The sequence below is a fragment of the Chionomys nivalis genome, chromosome 19, assembly GCF_950005125.1.
Source record: "Chionomys nivalis chromosome 19, mChiNiv1.1, whole genome shotgun sequence".
Classification (NCBI taxonomy): Eukaryota; Metazoa; Chordata; class Mammalia; order Rodentia; family Cricetidae; genus Chionomys; species Chionomys nivalis.
In genome coordinates this window covers 19,077,917-19,105,739 of record NC_080104.1, presented here as the reverse complement: position 1 = coordinate 19,105,739, position 27,823 = coordinate 19,077,917, and the positions used below count along the sequence as shown (strand labels likewise).

General features: G+C 42.0%; 1 protein-coding gene across 1 annotated transcript in view; it reads left to right on the top strand.

Annotated features, from left to right (window-relative positions):
- Pkhd1 (PKHD1 ciliary IPT domain containing fibrocystin/polyductin) overlaps positions 1–27,823 on the top strand; it is a 428,039-nt gene that overhangs the window by 58,702 nt on the left and 341,514 nt on the right. Inside the window, exons 29-34 of the mRNA XM_057751507.1 lie at positions 1,602–1,797; positions 2,392–2,459; positions 3,658–5,253; positions 7,443–7,586; positions 17,612–17,831; positions 24,778–24,928. Of these exons, the coding sequence (XP_057607490.1) occupies positions 1,602–1,797; positions 2,392–2,459; positions 3,658–5,253; positions 7,443–7,586; positions 17,612–17,831; positions 24,778–24,928 (2,375 nt within the window). The remainder of the gene's footprint in view (positions 1–1,601; positions 1,798–2,391; positions 2,460–3,657; positions 5,254–7,442; positions 7,587–17,611; positions 17,832–24,777; positions 24,929–27,823) is intronic.

The window sequence follows — 27,823 nt, the reverse complement described above, 5'->3', positions numbered from 1 at the left end:
ATTCTTTGAAGAAGAACATTCTAGTTTGAATAGTACTGCCTGTTAATTGACTCTTATAGTGTGTCTTCTACTTAAAATTAAAATAAAACCCATGGTTTTAAATAAACTTGTGTGTGTGTGTTAGTGTGTAGTTCAGAGGACAACCTATGGAATTGGTTCTCTCCTTTTACCATTTGGATCCTAGGGAACACACTCAGGCCATCTGGTTTGGTAGCAATGACTTTCCCTCTGAGCCATCTCCCCTACCTCCTACCGACACAATTTTGTCAGTTTATTTACAAGTTTTGACAGTTATTTGACAGTGAAGTCTATGCAAGCCTTTTTGTGTCAGATAGCATCTTTGTCATGGACTTAATACACATCTCAATTAGAAAAAGTTGAGGTAAGTGTTTATGATATACACTTTTCTTTAAAAAAAAAAGCAGTTGCTGATAGTAGCAAAAGACCATTGAACTACAGAGCAGAGACAGGAGTGCAGGGTTTGACTTTTTCACTACTTAGCTATGACACTTTGATGACTAAGGTTTCCTCAACTTTAAAATGCTAGCTGTATTTCGCTGGCACAGTGGATCATAACTATCCTCAGCTGCATAATTGATGCAAACCTAAAATCACCTGGAATATGGAATTTCAGATGAAGAATTGCCGGATCAGTTTGCCCTGTGAGCGTGTGTGAGACACATTTTCTTTTCCTTAAAATTTCTATTTAGATTTATTTATTTTATTTTATGCATGTGAGGATTTTGTCTGCATATATGTATGGGTACCACATGTGTCCCTGGCACCCATGGAGGTCAGATTTCCTGGAACTAGAGTTATGGATAGTTGCAAACCACCATATATGTGCTGAGAACCAAACCCAGGTCCTCTATAAGAGCAGCAAGGTCTCTTAGCCACCAAGTCGTCTCTCTAATCTCCTGGGAGGCATTTCATTAATAGCCAATTGATATAGGAGGGCTCAGGCAGTTGTGGGTGGTGGTATCCCTAGGATGGGCCTATGGTCTATAGGAAAGGAATAAGCCAGGGACAGCAAATAAAGCAGCAATGTTCCATGGCCTCTGCTTCAGTTCCTGTATTGAGCTCTCTTAGCTTCTCTTGATGGTTCACTGTGACCTATGAGGTCAAGAAACCCTTTTCTCCCCACATTGGCTTTGGCCAGTGTTTTATCTTAGGGTCATAAAGCAAGCTAGGACTCAGGGGGAGGATCACATGGGGTAATGGCACGAAAGTCGATGACCTGTTGGAATCGTGCAGTACATCTCGGAGATGTAGATTTTTACTTTTCTTAGCACAAAAGTAGTAGCTAAAGGAGGGGACACAGAGCGTTGTTTTGTAGGTAAGGAAGGCAATTGACCCTCCAAATTACTTAATTTGCCTTTCCAGGGATCAAAGTCAGCACAAGTGTCTCAATTTTGCAACATTGATGCCCTTGAGGTTTTAGGCTGTTGCTCTGTTTAAGGAATTGTTAGAAATTTCATGAGAAGAATGGGGAGCTGTTAAAATTCTTAGAGACTTACGTATAGTGCTGACTTTATTTAATCATAAAAGACAAAGTGGTTGAGGTCCCAGGTCCAGAAGTAAATATAGTCTTCTTGACACAGGAGGCGAGATCCTGTTCCTTGGGATGGCAAGGCTGATGAACGACACCCATCTGGATGTACAAATCCGTGTGCAGAACACCTCTGCTCAGGTCCTCACACAGACAGCTTGGGGACTGGAGGTGCTGCTGCCCCCACTGCCGACTGGCATTCACACGATTTCAGTCTTCATTAATGGAATCAGCATTCGTGCCCAGGGGTAAGGTTGACTGGGGGTCTGTTTGGTGATCAGCAATTCACTTGGGAATGTCTACCTGGAGTTGGGTGTCTTTTTTTGTTCCCTGTAAAGTGAGGTGATTAGAGTTATAAACATACAAATTAATCTCAAAGCCTTGTGGGCAGTTCACTCCTTAGACCAACAGATGAGAAATGTTGTCTTCCTTGTGTGGGGAAAGGGAAACTGGAAGTTCGTGGAGATGGGGATGGATGGGCCTCTGCCTAAAGAAGCAAGCCTGTGGTGGGGCACTTTAAGAAGACTGTGTCTGGGGCTTTGGACAAATGATTTGTGATAACTGAATTCACTATGCCTCCTGCCTCATGTTCTTCTCCTTTGGACCCCCAAATTACTCTATATTTTCTCTAGAAATTCTCTCTCCTTCATCTAGAAAGTATCTAACCTGTGTGTGACTGATGTCACCCCTGAGACTTTCCCAGGACAGCGCCCCACCCGTCCCTCCACTGTTTTTTCTCTTTGATCAGAGTCACTGTCACTTGCTTCCCCCTTTCCAAGTGTGTCTCCATTCTGTTCTGCTCATCTCCAGGGTATTTTTCTAACACGGACTGTTTTCTCTAGGGTTGATCTCCACATCCAATACCTCACTGAAGTTTTCAGCATGGAGCCTTGCTCTGGGTCTCTTCTGGGTGAGTGGTTCCTATGTCACACGTTATTTGTCCAGCAAGTTGGTTTACTGAATATTCAGATTTCGTCCCTTAACTAATGGACTGGTGAGGGCAGGGCTGCAGGCACCAAGGCGAGATATTTCCCTTCCTTCTCAGACGATCACTGCTCTTTCGTGAGGTGGGAAGAGTTGTGGGACTTCAGTTCTGCAAGTTCCAGAAATAAGAGAATGAAAAGGAGAGGTGGCTGGCTGACTTTTATTCCTAAAGGAAATGTCGAAGCATCCAGTGGACACCACACTCAAGCAGGTATTAGGAAGGGACAGGCCAGCCTTCTGCAGTAGTGTTTTAGATACTGCATGTGGGAGGAGAGGAGGGGGAGCCTCAGTCTCTTCGCTGTCCTCTAAGGATGCAAGACAAAGGAGAAAGACAGAAACACAAACAGAGTAGTGAAGAGTAAAAGCAATGTAGAGTGTTCTGTCAGATGATGTAACAGATAGCAAGAAAATGAAAGAACTGGATTTTTCATTCACGTATTAGTAGAGAGTAGTATAGCCTTTTGATACATACAAAGGTATTCTAAAATTTTGCCTTAAACACCAGAAAGTATCCCTCTCGGGGTTTGATGGTCAGTGATTAAGATCACCTGTTGCTCCTGCAGAGGATTCGGCTCAGTACCCAGCTCGCATGGGTCGGTAACTCCAGTTTCGGAACATCTGTCAGGTCCTCTCTGGCCTCCACGGGCACAGGATACAGTGGTACACAGACATACACGCAGGCAACATGCCCATACATGTAACATAAAAATAAATAAAGTTTTAAAGGTATCCTTATAAAACAATTTGAATTGCTTTGCTGCTATGTGAATTTTGTCCTATCTGAGCATTGGCCAAATGAACACAAATTTAGTCACGGGGAAGATGAAATTTGTGCATACGACTTTCCACTTCATTGCATCAGATCTGTAAGGGCTGCAGTTCCTATTTGGAATATCAGCTTTTACGTGTGTGTGTGTGTGTGTGTGTGTGTGTGTGTGTTTCTCTGAGCACATTCCAGTAGGCATGAAGAGGTCAGAGTTCAGTTCTCTCCTTTCACCATGTGGGTCCTCTTCAGGAACTGACCTCTGGTTATCAGACTTGGCTGCAGAGGCATTTAGCTGCTGAGCCTTTCTGCTGGCCAGAATACTGCTTTTAATTTTGTACCATCCTTGTTTAAACTTTAGGTGGAACCATCCTCAGCATTGCAGGAATAGGACTCGGCAGAGACCCGGCTCTGATTTGGATATTTGTGGACAACCAGACTTGCGATATCGTGACCTTAACTGACATGAATGTCTGGTGTGAGACCCCTCCAGCTGCACTGTCATCTGGGGCAGATGTTCTCAGTGTCTCTGCTTCCGTGGAGATATGGGTCAGCAACACTTCTTTCCTCCATGGTCCGAGCTTGGTGGGGAAGGGCCTTACCTTCATGTACGAAGCCACAACAACACCAGTGGTCACTGCTCTGTGGGAAGAACTCATGAACGACAGCCTGCGGTTCTATGTGGAAGGAAATAACCTTTCAGCCATTCTTTTTGGAACCTTGAAATGTGACGTTGAAGTGCAATCTTTTGTCGAGAACACGAGCTTGTCTGGGTGTTCCTTTCCTCTCTACAGTTTGGAAGCAGGAGTCTATCCTCTCCGAGTTCGTCACAAGTGGATGGGGTTTGCCAATATGTCTGCAGTGCCCCAGAAATTTGAGTTGTTACCGCGGATAACGGCCATCTTCCCAACACGTGGTTCTTTGTGTGGCGGGACAGTACTCACTGTGAAGGGCGTGGCCTTCAATTCAAGAAGGTGGTCAGTTCATGTTGACCTTTCGGGCCCTTTCGCTTGTGTGATTTTGAGTTTGAGAGGCCACACAGTCCTATGCCGGACCAAATTGGTGGGCGACCACTTTTCTGCAGTGTCATTTGCTCTAAATGTCACAGTTGTGGTCAATGGGCTGGCCAGCAAGTGTGCAGGGAACTGTACACTCTTCTTGCAGGAAGAAGTGACGCCTACTGTGGATGCCTTGACTGCAAGCCTCAATGGTTCTGTAACCACGGTGCTGATGCGATGCCAATGGTTAGGTACCATTGATGCTGCACCAACAGTGTTTGTGGATGATCAGCTTCCTTGCCACACAACTTTCTTCAATACCAGCCATGTGGCTTGCCAGATGAGTGACTTGACCCCAGGGCTCCACTACCTGTCAGTTGTTCATACATGCACTGGTTATGCTTGCCTGGATAGTGTTTCTAGAAACTTCTTCATTGCGCCTCAGGTGTTTGACTATTTTCCTAAGAATTGCAGCATCCACGGTGGAAATCTCTTGACCATAAAAGGCACAGCTCTTAGGGGACGGAATGCTACCTTTGTCTATGTTGACCAGCGGGCTTGTCTCACAGTGAACATCAGTTATGAGCTCATCCAGTGCATCATTCCTGCAGGAAGTGGCTCTGTGGCCCTGGAAGTAGAGGTGGATGGAGTTTTGTGCCATGCAGGACTCATTGGTTATAGCAGTGTCTTTACTCCGGAACTGCTTTCTGTTTCACGGAGTCATGACATCTTAACCTTTTCAGTCGCCCAGATCTCAGGGGCTGCAAATGTTGTCATTTTCATCGGGAAGTCACCATGCATGGGTGTCTCTGGGAACCGTACAGTTCTCCGGTGCATGGTTCCTTTACTTCCTGCTGGGGAGTATCCTGTCACAGGCTATGACCACAGCAGAGGCTGGGCCTCTTCGGCTCTCATTCTGGAGCAGAGAGCGACTGTGACCTCAGTGACTAAGAACTTTGGTAAGTAGAGAAGACAAGATAGAACACACTATAAAGTGAATTAACTGTTACTGTCAGTTTTAGGAAGGAGAGTACCAACGTCACTATAGGGTAGCAGGAACAAAGAGCTGGGAGACTTCTTGTAGCCACAGCTTCTTCAAACCAGTTTTTGTGACATTTTGTTGATCTATCTTCATTTTCCATCAGGGAAATTTCACATATTCCCTAAGTATTTGATTGTATTTTACTTTAATCCACCAACTTCACTGGACATGTATTTTAAATTTAATAATATAATTTGCTAAAGCTCATTATTTTATTATATAAATGTATTCACCTATTTTAGACATATGCTGATTTGTATTTTTAAAAATTGTTTTCTATTGAGTTATACAGTTTTCTTCGCTGCCATCCCTATCTCTCCCCTCCCTTTCTACCCTCTCCCATGGTCCCCGTGCTCCCAATTTACTCAGGAGATCTTGTCTTTTTCTACTTCCCATGTAGATTAGATTCTTGTATGTCTCTCTTAGGGTCCTCATTGTTGTCTAGGTTCTCTGGGATTCTGATTTGTGGGCTTGTTTTCTTTGCTTTATGTCTACAAGCCACTTATGAGTGAGTACATATTATATTTGCCTTTCTGGGTCTGGCTTACCTCACTCAATATGTTGTTTTCTAGATCCATCCATTTACCTGCAAATTTCAAGACATCATTATTTTTTGCTGCTGATTTGTATTATTTAAAACATATTTAACAGGATTAATTTTTGCCATTTTGTAACAATTTACAGATGAATTTCTACTATACTAACAATGTGCCAGTGCCATAGTACAAGTGAGCTGGTTAAACTTAAAAGATATTTGTTTTCTATTTCATGCGCATGCATATGTGCCTGAGTGCATATATGTACATCACATGTACTCAAGGTACCCATGGAGGCCAGAACAGGGCACCAGATCTCTAGGAACTGGAGTTATAGGCAGCTGTGAGCTGCTCATTGTGAGCACTGCAACCAAATTCAGGTCCCCTTGAAGAGGACCGAGTGCTCTGAACCACTAAACCATCTCTGTGGCTTCCAGTTTTATATTTCCTTTCAGGGACACTGACATTTGTCTAGTTAATATTTTTTTTCCTATAAGGTCTCTATTCACTTACTCTGCTGAGATAGCTTAAGTCTGTTTGTAAGTAAAAAAAAATAAATAAACATAAAGGAAATAATTTAATCCAAATTGGAGAGGTGATACCCATAAGACACTTCAGCTGAGTGGGGTGCTGATGGGGTCAGGGTCTGTGTTAATGGAGCTAACAAAGCCCTGTTTCTTCTAAGATTTGGCTTCCTTGCTTATAAAGGGTTTAGACTGGATAGATCATTAGCTCCTCTTCCTACTCTCCAAGACACCATGATTTTTAGTGTGAATGAGCACTGTAAAAAGCACCTACAACAGGAGACAGCAGGTGCTTCTAGAAGGACCTCCATCCCTCCAGTGGGATGAGGACAGGGGAGACTGAAGCTCCTCCTCTCTAAGTGTCCCAGCTATCTGGACTAGGTTTTCCAACCCAAGAACCTTAAAATATGTTTTTACTGTAATACCCATCAATAGTGATGAAAAGAGAGAGTTCATTGGTGGTTTTAGATATTAATTTTTCACACTGAGAAAAATTGTATAATAAGATTTAGTTATCTATCAAAATATTACAGGATCTATGGTTTAGAAAGATATCTGTAGTGTAATTTTAAGTAAATAACAGAGTTTCAAGATAATATGTACATAATAACCCCTTTTAATATAATGTGTCTATGCATTATATATACACACATTACATACTCACACATACACACAGAGACAGACACAGAAGGCGTGTTTGGTAATGAGTCACAGAAACTTTAGGATACATGGATTTCTCTGGAGATTCTCTTAGGTGGTTGTGGGAACTTAAACTTTTGTTTCCATTTTATGCTCTTTTTGTATAGAAATAAATTTTCATATAGAAAACTTAAAAGCTGTAAATCCCCACTAGTTATTTAAAGAAAGTGACTACATTTTTTTTTTAAAGTTCCCAATAGAAGAGCAAACTGCAGGTGAGAGCCAAGCAGAGAAGAACCTGGAGATGCTGTGGGGGTTGAGAAAACTGCACAGCGAGAAAGTGAAGGTTACGCTTTGTGTGCAAGATTTGCCTCCTAAATAATGAGCTTGGGATTTTGTCTCTGAAGGCTGCCTGGGAGGAAGGCTTTTGCATGTGTTCGGAGCAGGATTTTCTCCAGGGAAGATCTCAGCTGCTGTGTGTGGTGCTCCGTGCCAAGTCTTGGCTAATGCAACAGTGTCTGCCTTCAGCTGCCTGGTTCTGCCCCTGGATGGTGAGCAAAAAAACACACATTTATGTGAAGATCACAGTCTTTGGATTTTTCTGTCTCTATTTTAGTGCTTTATTAATGACAGCAGGAAAGAGAATTTTCTCTTTTCTACCAAAAATGGTAGATGCCGGGGCCCGAGGAGACGGCTTAGTGGGTAAATTGCTGGCTGTGTAAGAAGAGGGTTTGTGTTCAGAACCTCTGCCCCCATGTTAAAACTGGCAATAGTGGTTCATAACTATGATTCAGGCAGAGGTACAGAGACAGGTGGATCCTCAGAACTTGCTGGGTAGGCACTTTGACTGAGAGGTGAGCCCTAGGTTCAATTAACCTGCCCCCAAAAATAAGGTGGAGAGAGAAGACACCTGTAGCCTACTGCTGGCCTCCATATGTAATTGCGTGCATACAGCTAGAAGAGTATACCATCCTATACACATGCACACACATTGAAACACACACATATACCACATACATGCATAGAACACACACACACATACTGCGAGGGGTGCACCCACACACTGAGGCAATGGGGATGTTCTATCAGGAACTCACCAAGGCCAGCTAGCCGGGGTCTGAAAAAGCATGGAACAAAACCGGTCTCGCTGAACATAATGGACAATGAGGACTACTGAGAACTGAAGAACAATGGCAATGGGTTCTTGATCCTATTGCACGTAATGGCTTTGTGGGAGCCCAGGTAGTTTGGATGCTCACCTTAATAGACCTGGATGGAGGTGGGTGGTCCTTGGACCTCCCACAGGGCAGAGAAACCTGCTTGCTCTTTGGGCTGAGGAGGAAGGAAGACTTGATTGGGGGAGGGGGAGGGAATGGGAGGTGGTGGCGGGGAAGAGGCAGAAATCTTTAATAATTAAATAAATTAATAAAAAAAAGCCTGAAACCAGAAAAAAAAAAAAAAAAGAACACATACACATAGACAAAAGACTGCTAACGGCCTTCTCATTGGGTAACTCTTGAATATTGATTTTGTACTCAGCTCCTTGATTCTTTTAGGCAAGACTTGCCAGTCACATCGTTCTCTTTTCCCTCAATGCTGAGTTAAAGCCATGATAGCACGATGCTTTAAGAGACAGCCATCACATAAATTGCAGAACGTGAAGCCCTGTTTTTATGGAGGGAGAGAGGAGTGTGCAAAGATTGAGGCTTCATAACTCATGGTAACTGCCTGTTGAGCTTCAAGGGGAAACTCCCCACAGGAGAAAATGACTTTATTATCACGGGACCATGCTGCTTTTGAGAGAACTTCAGCTAAGTTGGATGAGTGTTCTGTTTGTGTATTCCTGTGTGCTAAACCTTTGCACTTTGGAAATCACACTGTGTCCTTCAGCATGGACAGATACGCTCTCTCTGTGTTGGTTTAGTTCATGTCGCCCTATATACATCTTTCCTCCTGAAATTTGAATATGGTCTTAGATTTATAAAGTGGTGGATGTGGAATTTCACCTGAATTTGGGCAATGATTCTATGGGATGTAATTCTATCATGATGGTGAATTATACTGCATCTTAGGCAGGAAGAAAGGGGGAGGAGGAAGGGGAGAGGGAGGGAGAGAAGAGTAAAGAAGGGAATGTGAAGAAAATCCTAGTTTACCATTGCAGGAGCAGTTTTCTGATACCATCAGGTATATAAGCTGAACATGAGGAAGGGGAGACCAACTCCACAGTAAGAAACCTAAGGTGCAATAGCGGTTTCAACACTATCTGATCTGTTGCTCCTCCTCCGATGCATGAAACAGTGTCCACCCAGAGTGTGCGCAAAATTTCTCTAATGTAAAATTAAACAAAGAGTTAGGTACCGGTGGAAATGAAGCAATGATTACTTCGTAGGCTTTAATTTTGGTGTAGAGTTTCATTTATTTTTATTTTCGGACAGTGAGTGTTTTGCCTGTATGCATATATACATATATGCATGTATATATGTGTGCATGTATGTCTTATGCATGTTTGGTGATCATGGAGGTGTGAAGAGGGCATCAGATCCCCAAATTGGAGTTATAGGCGCTTGTGAGCCATCACATAGATACAGGAAATCAAACCCAGGTCCTTTGCACGAGCAGCAAATATTCTTCACAATTGAGTTCTCCAGCTCCTATGGTCTAACATTCAATTAACCTCTCATCAAGGTTTTATTTTCCCAGTTGAAACCAGATTCTCTCATACAATACATCCCTACCACAATTTACCCTTCTTTCACTTCTCCCCATCTCCCTTACTCAGCTTCTCCTCCAGATCCACTCCTCCCCCCCATTTCCCTTCAGAAAAAAAGCAAGCCTCCTAGAGACAACAACCAAACATGACAAAACAAGATAAAAAACAAACCAAAAGCCCCCGTATCTAGGCTGGACAAGGCAATCCAACAGAAGGAAGAGCTCCCCAAAGCAGGCCTGAGAGTCGGAGATGCACCTGCTCACGTTGTTAGGCGTCTCACAAAACACCAAGCTACACAATCAATCATAACATAGCTGCAGAGAACCCCTAGTGCAGACCCACGTAGATTCCATGTCTGCTGCTTTAGTCTGCGAGACCACGTGAGCCCTGCTTAGTTGATTCTATGGTCCATGCTCTCCGGTGTCCTTGACCTCTCTGACTCCTACAATCTTTCTTCCCTCTCTTCCATGGTGTTCCCTGAGCTCTGGTCGTGGGTCTCTGCTTCTGTTCTGTTCCCAACTATTTCTGGATGAAGTCTCTCTGTTGATGACTGGGCTAATCACCAATCTATGAGTATAGTAGAGTATCATTTGGAATCATTTCATTGACTTTTTTTTTTTTTTTTTTTTTTTTGGCGAGTCATGTTTGGTTCTCTTCTAGGTCTCTGGGCCATCCAGCCTCTGGTTCCTGGTCATCTAGGAAGATTCAAGTGAGGGCTCCCTCTCCGTTGTTATCTAGCCTTAATCCATGGTAGTCTGATAGGATGGAGGGTGTTACTTCAATTTTCTTACATCTGTTGAGACTTGCTTTGTGTTCAAGTACGTGGTCAGTTTTGAAGAAAGTTCTGTGAGGTGCTGAAAAGAAGGTATATTCTTTTGTGTTCGGGTGAAATGCTCTGTAGATATCTGTGAGGCCATTTGGTTTATACCATCTGTTAGTTCTGGTATTTTTCTGTTTAGATTTGTCCAGAGGGATACTGAAGTCTCCCACTATCACTGTGTGCGGGTCAATATGTAATTCAAGCCGTAGTCGTGTTTCTTTCAGTGTGGGCGCACTTGTGTTTGGGCCACAGATGCTAAGAATTGAAATGTCATTTTTGTGGATTTTTACCTGTGATGAGTATGTAGTGTCCTCCATCTCTTTTGATTAATTTTGGTTTGAAGTCTATTTTGTTAGATATTAAAATGACTACTCCAGCTTGTTTCTCAAGTTCATTTGCATGGAATATTATCTCTTTTGAAAACCTTACGCTGAGGTAATAATGTCTATCTTTGATGTTGAGGTGTATTTCTTGTATGCAGCAGAAGGATGAATCCTGCTTTTATATCCATTCTGTTAGTCTGTCTTTTTTATTGAGAAATTCAGTCCATTGATATTGAGAGTCAATGACCAATGATTGTTAATCCCTGGTATTTTGTTGCTGTTGGTGGTTCTAGTGTGTCTGTGTGTTTCCCTTCTTTTGGTTTTGCTGGTTGAGATTTTGTGTGTGTGTGTTTTCATGGGTGTGTTTAACCTCCTTGGGTTGGAGGTTTCCTTCTAACACCTTCTGGAGGGCTGGTTTTGCAGACAGATATTGTTTAAATTTGATGGAATATTTTATTTTATCCATTTATGGTGATTTTAAAAAATTGCTGGGTATAATGATCTGGACTGGCGTCTGTGGTCTTTTAGATCTTTAGAACATCTGTCCAGGCCCTTCTGACTTTTAGAGGTTTTTAGAGTATCCATTGAGATTTCGGGTGAATGCTGATAGAGCTGCCTTTATAGGTTACTTGGTCTTTTTCCCTTGCAGCTTTTTAACATTCTTTCTTTGTTCTGTATGTTTAGTGTTTTGATTATTATATGGTGAGGGGACTTTTTTTTTCTGGTTCAACCTATTTGGTGTTCCATATGCTTCATATACATTTATAGGCAAATAGTTCTTTAGGTTAACAAATTTTTCTTCTATGATTTTGTTGAAAAAAATTTTGGGGCCTTTGAGCTAGGATTCTACTCCATTGACCATTCCTATTATTCTTTGGCTTGTTCTTTTTTAATTTTTTATTTATTTTTTATTTTTTTAGTTTTGAAAAAAAAATTTCCGCCTCCTCCCTGCCTCCCATTTCCCTCCCCCTTCTCCTACCCCTCTCCCCCTCCCCCCACTCCTCTTCTCCTCCCTCTCCAGTCCGAAGAGCAGTCAGGTTTCCCTGCCCTGTGGAAAGTCCAAGGTCTTCCCCCCTCCATCCAGGTCTAGGAAGGTGAACATCCAAACTGGCTAGGCTCCCACAAAGCCAGAACATGAAGTAGGATCAAAACCCCGTGCCATTGTCCTTGGTCTCTCATCAGCTCTCATTGTCCGCCATGTTCAGAGAGTCTGGTTTTATCCCATGCTTTTTCAGTCACAGTCCAGCTGGCCTTGGTGAGCTCCCAATAGATCAGCCCCACTGTCTCAGTGGGTGGGTGCACCCCTCGTGGTCCTGACTTCCTTGCTCATGTTCTCCCTCCTTCTGCTCCTCAATGGGACATTGGGAGCTCTTTTGGGTGCTCCAGTGTGGGTCTCTGTCTCTATCTCCATCCATCGCTAGATGAAGGTTCTATAGTGATATGCAAGATATTCATCAGTATGGCTATAGGATAGGGTCATTTCAGGTTCCCTATCCTCAGCTGCCCAAGGAACTAACTGGGGACATTGCCCTGGGCACCTGGTAGCCACTCCAGGTTCAAGTCTCTTGCCAACCCTTAGGTGGCTCCCTTAACTAAGATATGAGTTTCCCTGCTCCCCTATCCAACCTTCGTTTATCCCCAATCATCCCGTATCCCCAAGATCCCCCCATCCTCTCCTTCTCACTTTTCTCTCCCCATCTCCCCTTCCCCCATCCCACCCCACCCCCAAGTTTCCAATTTTTTGCCCGGCAATCTTGTCTACTTCCCATAGCCAGGAGGATAACTGTATGTTTTTCCTTGGGTTCACCCTCTTATTTAGCTTCTTTAGGATCACAAATTATAGACTCAGTGGCCCCTATCCATGGCTAGAAACCAATTATGAGTGAGTACATCCCATGATCTTCTTTTTGGGTCTGGGTTACCTCACTCAGGATAGTGTTTTCTATTTCCATCCATTTGCATGCAAAATTCAAGAAGTCATTTTTTACTGCAGAGTAGTACTCTAATGTGTATATATTCCACACTTTCTTCATCCATTCTTCCACTGAAGGACATCTAGGTTGCTTCCAGATTCTGGCTATTACAGATAATGCTGCTATGAACATAGTTGAACAAATGCTTTTGTCATATGATAGGGCATCTCTTGGGTATATTCCCAAGAGTGGTATTGCTGGGTCCAGGGGTAGGTTGATCCCAAATTTCCTGAGAAATCGCCACACTGATTTCCAAAGTGGTTGCACAAGTTTGCATTCCCACCAGCAATGGATGAGGGTACCCCTTTCTCCACAATTGTTCTTTTTTTAGTGTGCCAGATTTCCTGGATGTGTTGTGTACTGAATTTTTTGAGATAGGTTCTCTCTGTGACTTTGGAGCCTGTCCTGGAACTAGCTCTGTAGACCAGGCTAGTCTTGAACTCATGTGTACTGAATTTTTAAGTTTAACATTTTCTTTGTATCCGTTTCTTCTACTGTATCTCCAATGACTGATATTCTTTCTTCCATCTCTTGTATTAGTGAAGCTGGTCTCCGTAGTTCCTGTTCATGTTCTTAAATTTTTCATTCCCAGAATTCCCTCAGTCTGTGTTTTCTCTTCTTTTATATTTCCTTTTTTAGGTCTTGAACAATTTTATTCTATCTTTTCAACTGTTTGTTTTTTCTTGTCTTTCTTTAAGGGATTTATTCACTTCCTCTTATTGTTTGTTTATGTTTGCCTGGATTTCTTCGAAGGATTTATTCATTTTCTCCAATTGTTTGTGCTTTCCTGGGTTTCTTCAAGGCATTTATTCCTTTCCTCTTTAAGAACCCCTATCATCTACTTATACTTGGTTTTAAGGTCTTTTTCTTGTGCTTAGGCTATGTTGGAATCCTCAGCGCCTGCTGTGGTAGGATAGCTGGTCTTCAGGCAGTTGTGGCCTGTAGTTGAGCAGGGGGTTTCTGCCTGAGATGGGGGCTGGTACACAGTGGCAGGGGTGGGAAGGGGTGAGGTGTGATGATCTCTGGGATCCACAGCAGGTGTGGACGCTGGAGGAGAGGCTGCAGCTGGTGTTGCAGCGCTAGGGAAGACCCTAAACATTTGGGTCTGGGGGACAGAGAGAGCCTCTTCGGGTTTTTTATTTTTAAAACTTTCTCATATAGTTATCATGAGTTAGTAAACTTTGGAACTCCTTGGTTATCTTAAAACATTGAACCTTAACCAGAAGTACTGAGGAAAAAAAAATCAATGAAGTTATCAGGGTCAGGTAAATTTTTGATATTATAAGTTGGAAAACACACATTGGAAATATTAAGTTGCTGTATCATAAAGTATTTTATTAAGTTTTAGAAATTGAGAATCAATTATTTGTATTTTGAAAGGAGCAATACGGTAATTAAAGGCTGTAAGTCTTATCATGGCCACTAGGTGTCACCAAACACTCATCAATTGCACAAACGCAAATTGCTTTTTAGTTTTTTAAAAAAAATATAACAACTTTAAAAAGACCCTTATTCTTATGGTCTGTGAGCACCTACTCCAGAGTTCCTTACATTCAGGTGGATTTGTGGAGAGTCTGGAACCTTCTGAAGCTGGCTAAAGCAAATGCTGTGTGTATGATTGCATTTTCATTTCTTCCTGTGAAGGTGTGCCTGGAATAGACATAAAATGGCTAAGGGGCTGGTGCTTGTGAAACTGTTATGGTTCACCTGGATTCTCTCGCTTTAAAGGATTGCGTAGAATCAGCATCTTTGGAAATCTCTTTCAGAGATGTCAGAGGAGCGGTCCTCAGGCCTGTATCCAGGCTGCCATTCTCAGAGAACCCATCTTTCTACATCACTAGCACTGCCCTCCTGAACTGTTCCAGCATTAACCAGCCAATGGCCTTTGGAAAGTTACCCCATGCTTGTGTGCTAAGACAGCGGAGTGTACCTGTGCCCTGAAGCGACTTTCGCAGCATAGCCTGTGAATTTGTTGGACGTAGATTCTCATGATTCATGTTGTCTGAGACTTTATACAGAAACATTTTGATGTTCCTTCTTTGGTTTTCTACACTGTTGCCTATCGAAGGTTCCAAAACCAGGTAGCTTGTGTTATTAAGCAAGGTTTAGACACACTGGGGAGCATCACTGACGTCTGCCTATTATTAACATCGTAGTGCTTTCTGCTAAACGCTACCCACCCCCCTGTGTACACATGTGGTGCATGGATGCCTATGGCGTATGTGTCTGTTCTGTGTGACGCTATTTCTAAGGGAGTAGGAGAGAGATGAACTAATGCATTCTCACCCCAGATACGGAACCTCTAACAGTCCAGGTACACATACCATTCAAGTCTAGTTTGGTGAACCAAATAGTTTCATTGGGGTTATTCACAGTAGTGTGGGTGAGGGCTTACTTGCAGAAACAGAGTCTTCCGGGAACTCGGCTGGTCTCTGCCTTTTCCAGGAGGCTCACCTTGTCTGAAAGTGTCTCTCTGCAGCCCTACTATTAATGCATGCTCAGGGAAAAAGGAACTCAAAAAAACCTTGTCAGTTTCAGGGACTTCCTAATTTTTTTAGTAGTTTATTTCCTGAGTTAATGAGCTTGAAATATTTTATCTCAGAGAAAATTTCTATAGAACATTCATGTTTGTGTTCATGTATGCAAATCATGTGCTTGTGTGTTGTGTGTGTGCATTGAGCATACATGCATAGTATGTATGCATGCATTAGTGTGTGCATTAGCATGTTTAGGTACACGCATATGGCAAGCATGCGTCTGTGTTTCTAAGCAGACTGCACAGCTGTAGACTCTCTTCCTGATTACATGGCTTCCTTCTCCTGCAGTTCATTGCCTCATGCTTTTCATTTGGTCTTCTGTTTGTTTATTTTTTGTTAACTTCTCAAATTTAGCAAGGTCACTTTGAGTTCTGTCCATCGGTTTGAAATATTTTCAGTTTGATTTTGCGTGGTAGATGGATGTTTCCGATCCCAGATTACAGATAAATGTCTTAGGAGGCAAACTTTCCTAATTACAGTTTGCTTGTTCCAATGCCATGGTACGGATGTGTTTCTGTTTTAGAGAATGACGGAGAATTAAAGATAGAGATGAGAAAAGTTCCTTTGCTGCTTTCGGGGTCATCTATCTTGACTGTCCCAAATTACACTTCTAGCCAACGAATACTTTTCCATACGATGGGTGCTGAAACATCCAGTTAGGTGAATTTCATATTTCATTTTTGTTTAAAAACGCTCAAGATCTTTGATCGTCAGGTTTTTTTACATTTACTTGGATTATACCAAATGACTTTTTCATGGAAACTTTAACTTTTCCACGAGGCATGACGAGCTAAAGCGATTAAGGGCACAGAGCTATTTAGTGGCAGAACTCTGAATAAGACCCATGGATTTTGATCCCCAGCCTTGGGTGCTTTTCATAATCCACCTTGTCAATTTGCATCCACTTAATCACCTATAATGAATTCATTATTTTATAGGTGTTGAGCCTGTTTTTATTTGCCTTGGGGCTTATGAACTAGAAAGTTCTCATGTTTTGTCTCCCCACACGAGAATCCTGCTGTCAGTCATTTTGATTGCAATTATCCATTCCAAACGCACGCCCAGAGAGTGTCCTAGGCGTCAGGTGCTTTGGAATGTAATAGCAACAAGAATAGCATTTGGTGTGATGGCATAACTACAAATTCTGCTGTCTGTACTTACCTCATGTGGTCCTTGCTGTCAGTGCTGTGAGGAGGCAGGCAATCATAGCTTCAATCCTGAAAGTCTCGGTTATGTTTGCTCGGTACCTGTGAGGACAGGCTAGCTGCAGACATAGCAAGCCAGAGAGGTTTTTTCAGACAGTTCCTATGGAAGCACCTCACCAGAAGACATTTGTTCTTCTTCCAATTAAAGCTTGTTGTCACTTTATGTTCTTTTTGTTCTAGAATTAGAGTTTGACTATGGAACTCTGGTCGGCCTGCAGCTAGCCCACTGCATGGACCCGACTGGTCCCAGAGTCACCGACTGACTTGATGCCTTTCTTTGCTGAATGCTAGGATCATGCCTGCCTCCTTATTGCTTTTACATCTCTTCCTTGTACCAGAGAGAAAGGGGGCAAAGCGTTCACTTTTCTACCTTATGAAATATTACTGGTCATTATAATACAGAGAGAGTTCTGTAAGCAAGGAGTTCCATAAAGAGAGAGAGAAGTCTAGCCACAACTTGGAGGAGGTAATAATAACTTTTAGAGGACCCTAGAATTTCGGACCAACAGGAAAAAGATGAAGTTTCAAAGTTGAAAAATAGTCACATGACAAGAACAGGAACTTCACAGGAGAGGCTTGAATTATAATTAGACGTAAACATTTCTCAACCTAAAAAGTAAAGATACAAATGTGAATTAAAGCTGCCGTGTAACACTGTACTCTTCATCATAAGGAAAAGTTGGGGGTCTGACAACCTCAAGTGCCATCAACTGTGTGCAATAGTGAGAACACAAATATAGACAGTAGGAATACAGAAATTGCTTTGGAAGAAAAGATGGTAGTTCCTTTTCAAGTTGACCTTGTACCCACAAGCTTTTCTCTTTAGAAACACCTTAGAGAAAACTTTGTTCATAACTGCATTGGTTGACCATGCATCTCTTTTTTGTTTTTTGAGAAATGAATCAATAATTTTATTTTCCTAGGTCAAAGAATGCATCATTCCAGAAATGACATGAGATTTTGAGTTCTTTCCACAGGTTGAGCTAAACTCGTGCTGACTTTTTCCAGTGTCCTTGGCTTCCCTGTGTGACCTGAGGCCTGCAGAAGACAGCTGTGAAGTCAGCAGCCACACCTACTTGCGCTGCGATTTGACCATCGCCATAGGGACAAAGAGACTGCCTGGCTCCTGGTCTTACCTCTACTGCTGTGAAGAGAGTCCCCAGTGTCTCTTAGCACCAGATCACCAGGCGGAGCCAGCCTCCCCACCCTTCTCAGGCCTCTTCCTCAGGTAGCTCCATCTTTCACGTCCTCTTTGACTTTCCCACCGCTTTTGGCCACTGGGATCCACAGAGCCGGCAGAAAGCACAGGCAGGGTGGATTTGGCCTACGGGCCTCCAACTCTTTCAGAGGGGCCACTCCATCGTGGATTCCAGCCAACCTTCATATCAAAGCATCTCTGTCTTTTTCAAGTGCTCAGGAGAACATCTGAAAAATATACCCAGTAAACAGCTCACTTTGTTCTTGCTTAGATTTTAATATTTATCTTCCGATCCAGCGCGACATCTGGCGCATGCCAATGGGGAGAAAGATTAGACGTTATGAAAAACAGAAGGCTTTCCTCCTCTGCTTTTTTCTTTTCTTTCCAAACAGATTCACAAGTATGAAAAAAAATCTTAGAGAAATCCGGCAGATTGCACAATGTTTATTCAAAAGAAGAGGAGTTATGCCCCAGAATTACTCTAGATCTAGGGTTTAGAGGCTACAAACTCCTAAGGACTTGGAGATTTAAAAAATATATATAAAAAGTAATAATATGACTTTCTAGATTTGACCACTTTCTAACCCAATTTTTTAAAAAGTGAACATGCTGGTAAGTTTGCACGGCCTTAATTTCTGTCAGTAGTTCAGTTCCATCGCAGGCTGATATATTACCACCAAATATCACCTTGTGTCATTATTGCTCATCTGGACAGAATGGTTAAAACTGACTTTTTAATGGAGACCGATTTCCTCATTAAGATATAAAACCAAACACGACCAGTTGCCTTCACTTGTATAAATAACCAGTTCTTTCCATGGCTGTCTGACTTTGTGAGGTTCTGAGCAGTCTCTCTTTGTGGGAACTTTCCACCAGAGATTTGTGGTCAGTCAGAGGAAAAGAAGCTCTCCCTTGACTGCGGCCCCTTTGAAGGACATGACATGCTTCCGAAAGGGATTATGGGAAGTGAGGGCATGGAGTCTGTGGTCAGGTGAAGCAGGGTCTCAGAACTCACTACCATGTCCACAGATTCTGTGCCACTGATTCAGGGGACTTTGCTTGCATATCCTAAATAGTGCTCTTGGATTCTTCTATGGTCTCCCCTTCTATGTCAGAGGTGGCTGAAGAAACTGTGTCTCAGACCCCCATTGCAACATGTACCGTTTACCTATAAGTATAGTTTCAATATACTGAGAATCTTGCCCAGTACTCTGGCTGTTGCAGCATTCCAAAGTATATGTGATTTATTGAACTGGAATTCAGAGCTCTTTGACTTAAACACAATCTACACTTCATGCTGAAGAGGACAGGGGAAACACCCATGACTCTTGGTGGCTAGTAGGAAAACAGGTGTGATCTGCGGAAGATAGTTTGTTAAATTATTGATCAAAACCATAGAATTCCACGTACCCAGCATCCCAGAAATTTATTTTAGTAACTTATTTTAGAAAAGCAGAGAGCAGTGTATGGTTGACAAAGTGATGCTCTTTAAAGTTAATAGCTGAAATGAGTTTAATAATCCATCCAAAGGCCATGGCACTAAGAGACTCCAAAGTCATGCTGTAGAGTGTTTAGTAGGAAATGCTTACAATGTCCTTGAAAATAAAAATCACAGACCCCAAAGCAGTGCCTTTTGTGACTCCTTCTTCTGTGTGTATGTACACAAATAGATGCTTGGAAAAACCTCCCAAGTGTCTGCCTCTCGGGGGCTAGACTGTTGCTAGTGTTCATTCTCATTTAGTTTAGATGTCTTTCTCTGTGCAACACACACTGAGTTAACAACTAGAAGACACACAATAAACTCTGCAAGGGACATTAAGGAAATCATGCAGCATATAGCTGGTCCACTTCTTAAAAAGGTTCTGGTTGAGAACATAGAGTCCTACTTTCCAGGGTTTCTTCACAGATCCCTCTTCCATTAGATGCTGTATCTCCTTGATGGAACTAATATTGGGCCTTATATCATTTGGCAAAGGAAGATGTATCTGTGACAAAACTGTGCCCTGTGCATCCATCCATCTACCTATCCACTCCCCTATTCCACCACCACCTGCCATTCATCTTTTAGTGAGTACTGCTGTGGTCTAGGTATAAGTGTTGTGTCAGGTTAGAAACTCAATGATTCTAGGGTACAAATGTCAACAAGCTTAAGTGGTAGAAAGACAGCAGACATGGTGGTCATGTGTGATGAGTGTTATAAACATATAAAGGGCTCAGACTCTTTAGACATCCTGCTTAGAGGAGCATTTCAAAGAAGAGAAGGTGCCACTATGGAAACTCAGGTACTAGAGGCTGCAAAGACAAAGTTACCATAGAGTTATATGACCTGGTCAGAGGTCAGCTAAGCAGAAGCAGTTTGAGAAGAAAGTAACGTGACTCTAGGGAGAAAAGGAAAGTCCTCTAAGGGTATGAGAAGGCCTTGAAGGACTCTAAATTCTCCACTAAGTGAAGATGAAGTCCCTGTCCAGGGTCTACAGTGAACCCCTGGCAGTATTGGGAGTGGTGTGGAGCCTGAGGCTCTTGGCTCACAGTGTACTTGGTACAGTGTCGTCTGTCAGCATCTGTGAGGAAAGCCATGGTAGAGATGCCTGTGGGAAGAGAACCCAGAACTATGCAAAGCAAGAACTGCTTAAGTGGAGAGAGAGAGTTCCCAAAGAGGCTTTTACTACTTATGTCAAAGAATGCGGGACCTTCTTACCTGTTCTCTTTCTAATCTAATGACATCAACAGAAAGAGCAATAGATGGAGAGTCTACAATTGTAGGTTCTAAAACTATTATTACCATTGCTTGGATGAAACATTTTTACCACATTCTCTTAATTATTTATGAATATGCTTCTATATCTATAGTCATCCTGGTATCTACGTATTTGTTGATATCTCAGTTTATTTATATATTTAAATTTTTAAACAATCTGATCTACTCTACACATTCATAAAAATTCATGTTGTAGAAAGCATGGAATAATAGTGTTTACCAAACTTTGAAGTTTTTAAAGTAGAAATCTAGTTTTGTTTTTGTTTCTTTGATCCAGGGGCTCACTTTATAACACTGGGTGACGGTTCTTATGATCTGCCTGCCTGGAAGGTCTATTTCAGATATAATGGCTTTGCTGCCACTTTTAGCAATGACTTTTAAATGACAAACATCTCTAGTGAAGTAATCAGAAACAAGTTACAAAAACAAGACAAAACAAAGCAAAACAAAACACTAAGTTACCAGAAAGGGGGCTAACCCTCCAGAACAGATGAACCTAAAGAGAGAAGATAGTAGGTTGGTAACAGGCGAGCTAAAGGAGACCAGAGTGGCTTACATCACTTACTCAAAGTTTTGTCATAGATCCCAATGAAGAGAGGGATGATGGGTAACCATTTTCCCAATTAACAATGGGAAATGGAGGATTATGGGAATTCAGACAAGCTAGCTTGACATTATCCCTGAGCACACTGTAGGAGGGGTTATTGATTAGCTGGCTTATGAGCCCTCAAATAAAAGTAGCCGTCTGGGAGCCAGCTCACAACTTCATTTCTTTCAGACAGGGTTATAAGTGATTTATGATATAAACATGGCGGGGATCCTTCACAAAATAGTCTAAGAATCTCCTCCAACCCAACAGCAGAAAAATAAATAGAAGGAAAGAAGGAGAAAACAAGCTGTACTTGCTTGAGAAGCCTCACAGTGCTTTGAAGGCAGCTATTTCTAGCATTTTTTTTTTTTTTGAATTTTTGAGACAGGGTTTCTCCGTAGCTTTTGGTTCCTGTCCTGGAACTAGCTCTTGTAGACCAGGCTGGCCTCGAACTCACAGAGATCCGCCTGCCTCTGCCTCCCGAGGACTGGGATTAAAGACGTGCGCTACTACTGCCCGGCCGAAGGCAGCTATTTCTAAAATAGCTTGTTTTTCTATGTTTAATTTCCACATTTTCACATATTACATAACATTTTAGTTTTCTCAATTCTATTTTTTAATAATTTAAAATTTGTTCTTCAGAAATTTCATAAGCATGTACAATATATTTTGGTGATATCCACCCCAACCTCTCTCCAGTTCCCCATGGAACTCTAACACGTGTCCATTCCCAGCTTTTTTTTTTTTATATATGAGATGAAATGAAAGTTTATTCCAATAACAGTAATTGTTGAAGAAACAATCTTACCCACCGTGTGCCAAATATACTCCCTAAAGTGCCACGCTCAATAGATAAAGATAACTTCAAGACAACCCTCCCCCCATAATTACAAGGGTCACCCTCCCAAAACTGAAAAGAATGTATTTGTTCTTTGGAATATGAAAGTGGGCAAACCAGTGTGATGTCCCATTAAACTTGATGCACTAAAAAGGAAATAACATTTTCATCTTTGAAGAGCCAAACATTTCCCATGCAGAAGTCTTAGTTTATCCAGCCTGGAGTGGAGCCAAATTACATTCTTTTCCTTTTTAAAATAAATAAACCACTAAGCCCAGTTGGTGCTAACCATCCGTGTATAGGTGTGGGGTCGTTCATGGAAACATAGGTAACACTCCGGCAGCCACACTTTCCTGACTGAATAACTTCCAACAGCTGCACAGCTAGGGGTGGGGCTCTAGGAGCCCCTCCCCTATCCCTGCTGGAGTTTTGATGGGCTTTATCTTGTGCAGATGGTCGCATTTCCCATGAGTTCCATGTGCCATCTCTGGTTCTTACTGTCTTTCTACCCCGCGTTTTGGGATGTTCCCTGGACTTTGGGTGGAGGCAGGTTGTTATAAAGGACTCACTTATAGCTGAGTACCTAGACTCATTAATTCTCAGCACTTTGACTAGTTATGAATCTCTAAACTAACCCTCTGTGACCAATGCCAAGAGCATCACAAATCAGTGCAAAAATAAGTGGGTAGAAGGCTGTTTGACCACTTGACCATTTTTTTTTTTTTTAAATAGCCCTGTGTGTTCTGCACTAAGACCCATGACCTCACACTGTGGTCTTTTTACCAGGTCTATTTTTTTTTTTTTTTTTTTTAAGATCTGATGCTACATTTCAGGAACAAACGTGTTATATTTACCCATTGATTCCATATGCATTCTGGAGGGTGGTTTTACTAGTTAGATGATGGCATAGGATTTACAATGTATTTGAAACATGGGCTCAAATAAGTGAGGTGAAATATGTAGAGCTGAATGTGGATTACAACATCTCAACCATAATATGCCTAACATCACTGCTACCCAAACTAGAGCAAGCGTTACATTTATTTGGCACTTACTGTATACTAGATTCTGTTCCAGTCATCCCATGTGCTTCCTTGTACTCAATTCTCCACCACTTTTACAAAGATAGGTGCTAGATGCTTAGTAAGTATTTTATAAAAAGGAAAATAAAGTTTGGTGAGGGCTCTCTTCATTGTCATATGGAAGATAAGGATCTCCTCTGGCAATCTATTATAATTCACCTGCTTTCATACCTTTGTATGTGAAGGCTGCCCCAAGCCTCCACTGACTGTATACAGCACAGTGGAACCTCAAGTCACTGGAGTGAAGAGACCTGGAGATCTTTACATCTTCAAGTCAATATCAGGCATGCTAAAGAACAGTGCTAGGTGTCATGGATAGTAGGTTTCCGATTAAAGGGGAACAGAACCTTGGTGGTTAGCCTAAAGTCTATGTTAACTTGGTGGTGTGATGTTAAAATACCATTGACACTCGGTAGGTCTAGAACACAGTCGTTATGGAAGCTGTGTCTTTGCTAGGTAAATACAGTCATCATTGCTAGCAAATTGTCTGAGAAACCATTTTGATGTTGATTTCAAGAAAGAAGCTAGGGTTTGACATGATTTATAGTCTCCCTGCCAGGGACCTTTGTCCTTTCTGCTGCTCCTTCTGATTCTCCTGTGGGATCTGCCATCTTCCTGGCTGATGTTCAGTCAGCGCCTGCAAACCTGAGGGCCCAGCATAGGAAGCATAACACCCCAGTTCTGATCTTGACACTGAATAAATTTGTGGTTTGGCTTTATGCAAATCCCTCCGATCTCTTTGAGTTACCTACTTCATACCTCTGCCTAATTTACAGACTGAAACTAGACCTTGCATATAAAATTGCAGGGAAGTATGAGACATCATGCATTATTATTACTAATAATCTTTGAGTTAGTTGCAACAATGCCTAAAGCCAGGATTATTCTTGAATAAATATCACACCTGTTGGGGATGCTGTTCTCTAATATCCGCAGTTCCTCTAGACTGCATATTTTTAGACTCTAACTCTGTGCTGCCAATTTCCAATGGAAATCTAGTCTGTCTTCTCTTTTTAAAGCAAAAAGACTGTGTAAAGTGAATGTCTGGGATATAACTGGTACATATATCGAATCTCCTTAGTCTGGGCTGTTAAGTAAGTTTAATTAATTTACTAAGTTAATGTTCGACTGCTAGCAACAGAGCCTCATTGCCATCAGCTGGGGAGAGGGAATTGAAAACCTAAATGAGCTCATTTTTTTCACAGTTTGGAATTAGGGACCAGTTAGCCAGTTGTGAGGGTTTTCCAATTTCTCCATCTGCCCTGGAGGGATTTAGGCAATTCTCTCCCCCAACACTGTGTGAGTAAGATCAGGAAGAGGTATAGGATAAGGAAAAAAAAAAAGCCCCAAACAAAATAAAGAAACTCAGCTCAGGTTTTGCTTCCATTTTTTGACCTCGAAGAGCTCTCTGGGAGCTGCTTGCTAGGTGGGGTCTGGGAAGCGGATGCTCATGAGCCTAATTTGGGAAGGAAGAAAGGCCTCAGCGAAGGATATTTAACTGTGTGCATTCTCTCTGCTGGGTGAGCAGATAAAGGAAAAACAAATAAACAATAAAAGAATGGAAACAAAATTACAGAAATTTGCAAAATTTGACAAATGGTGGCCTCTAGTTGCCACAAGCTAATGGCTTGCAATGATTAATAAGAGTAAAAATAATTGCATTTCATTAAGATTGATGACACCCCATTTAACCTCCCCTCTTGTTTCAGCCCTAAAGTGGAAAGAGATGAAGTTCTCATCTATAATAGCTCCTGTAACATTACCATGGAAACTGAGGCAGAGATGGAGTGCGAGACGCCTAATCAGCCAATTATCGCCAAGATTACTGAAATACAGAAAAGCCGGGGCCAGAACACTCAGGTATAATCAAATCTTTTTTACAGACTGATTCAAACAGCTCAAATTAAATTTGTAATATTGTGTACATTAAAAAAAACAATTTAGTCCAAATGGCAGCGATATATAATATTAAATGCTCTCAGACTTTGAGGGGCTGATCCAATGCTTACCATCTGAATTTATAGTTAACTATGGTTAATCATATATTTCCTCCAAAATAAATGAGCCCTGCCTGGCTTCTGTGAGGCAGAATTCTGAACAGATAACCTCTACAGCATTTTGTCCTGATTTCTGCATGCATGTTAGAAAAAAGGTTCATGTGCTTTATTTCTTGATAAAACAAATAGCCTACAATTTAACCAGGTCCTTCTGGGAGGCTTCCAAATCACTCAGCCATCTTCACTTGCAGGACAACAGTGTCGCTTGTCTATCTGGTTCTGTTCCGTGGGGAAGGAGTGTGAATGTCAGCCTCAGAGGAGATCCCTGGGAAGTTAGAAACAAGAAGGGCCAGAGGCCATTTGATCTGGCCTCTCAGTCTCAATGCATCCCCTTTAAACCACCCGAACCACTCTCTCCAAGTGGCTCTCCTGATTCTGTGCTCTGTAAGTCCCCAGTGAGAGATTCCTCAGCCTCCCAAGGGAGTTTTTGAGAACTGAAATCAGAGGCTAAGAGTTCTTTGGAAATGTATCAGATAATCTCTTACAGCTCCCCAGGCTTCTCTCTGTACGCAGACCAAAAATAATATTTATTGAGCACCTACTCCCTTAGGTGCCTTTCCTCTTATGAAAGCAATCCTTAGGTTATCTTGTCTTTGTCTCTTTTATTTGGTACAAACATTTATTAAGAGCCTATTATATGTCACACAGTATTCTAGATCCTTTTGTGTATGCCATTTGAGTCAACCCATCCCAATCCAAATCTATACCTCTTTGGCTTGTGATAAGTATTTCTGTGTAAGTTTCATATTTCTGCAGAAAATGTGTGTTGTTTTGAAGAGTCTTTCTTCTGTCCTTCCTAAACTGGGTCCTGCCTATCCCCAACCCCAGGGGTCTCTGTGTTTATTTTCTCCTACCTCCACTCTTCCCATTCCCCCAAAGCCCCCTTTCAGGAGATTTCCCAGTGTCCTCACTTCCTGCTTCACTGGTCTCCCCGCAAATGCCTCTTCTTTCAGTCCACAGCTCACACTGACTTCTTTCCAAATCCACTGTCCTATAATTGCAGGTCCCACTTCACTCTTTGCTTCCTACGCAGCTGTCAGGTGCAACTGTAGGGGACACTGAGCATTGGTAAGCCTCTCTCGACCTCACTTTTTAAATTATTTTTTTCTGACAGTTTCCTATGTGTATATATGCCTTTAAGCTATTTTCATGTCTTTTGACCTCTCTCATGTCCCCTCCCCTCCTGATGGGAACTTTCTTCTTTCCAACAAGTCCCCCTCCTCTTTCATGCCCCCTCTCAGCATGCGACTATTGAGTTTAATCTGCATTTTGTGCAGGAGCTTGCACAGGCTGTTGTTTACCCCACTGAAGAAAATGATACCCTCTGCCCCAAACCATTAACTCTCAGTAGTCTTTTACAGAGGAGAAGGGCCTCAAGAGATGTCCCTCACCTGTCTTGAAATGTTGAGGGGGCTCAATCTTGTGCAGGTAACCACAACTTCAGTGAGTTCATGAGTACAATAGCCATGCCATTTACAGAGATATCATTTTGTGACACCTCCCTTTCCTCTGCCTCTTACACACACACACACACACACACACACACACACACACACACACACCCCTTCTGCAAAGGTCTATGAGCCTTGATATAGAGGTCTTGTTTAGTGATAAACACTACACCGTTTATTCTCAGGACCAGTTTTAAGTCTCTGCTTTTATCACCTTGGCATCACTTTCAGTCTGAATGGGTGACAGGTTAGCATTCTTGGGTTGCCATCCTAAGCAAATTCTGGGCAAAGGATTCAAGAGGAAGGTTATCACATTGGTTAAGTATCTGAGCTTTGTAGTTCTACTATCAGATTTGAATATACTACTCACCTCATGGAAATTGTTTGACCTACCTGTGCCTCAGTTTTCTTATCTATACAGTGGGGATAATATCAGTAGCCTTCTGATCAGGCTGTTGTGAGCTTAACTGCATGTAAGACACTGGAAACTGCTTTAAGCACACAGCTAATAGTCAGTGTTAGTTGTGACAATACAAGAAAATGGTATCAAATGATGTATCACAATATTTGCTGCTTTGACCAGATAATTTTATTTCTTAGATTTCATTAATTTTTTTTAACATTTCAAGGGGTAATTTTGAGATGTGAGGGATCTTTAGATGTTTCATTTATTTTAAAATCCTTGAGCAATGGATATGAATTGAGTTCTGATGTAAGATTCCCCTCTGTATGCTGTGATTATTGATTATCATTAATGAATAAAGAAACTGCTTTGGACTTACAGCAGGGCAGAACTTAGCTAGGTGGGAAAACTAAACTGAATGCTGGGAAGAGGAAGGGTGGAGTCAGGGAGAAGCCATGTAGCCTTGCTGGAGACAGACAACAGAACGTTAGTCAGTAAGCCACAGTCTCATGGCTATACACAGATTAATGGAGATTGGTTAAATTAATATGTAAGAGTTAGCAAACAAGAAGCAAGAACTAATGGGCCAAGCAGTGTTTTATTATTTCGAAGCTGAGCAGTCGGGAAACAAACAAGTGGCCCTCCTCCAACAAATTGGCACCCAAGTGGCCAACTAAAATCCACCTAAAACCTGAAAGAGCTTGGGAAGAAATCCTAGACACAAAAGAACAGAGAAGAAGCAAGCAGAGACATGGCTCCTTAAGATAGGTTATCCTGATTCAGTGATAGCCATGCCATTTTGTAATGTCAGCTTTCTGGGCCAAGCTGCCAGAACAAACTCTGA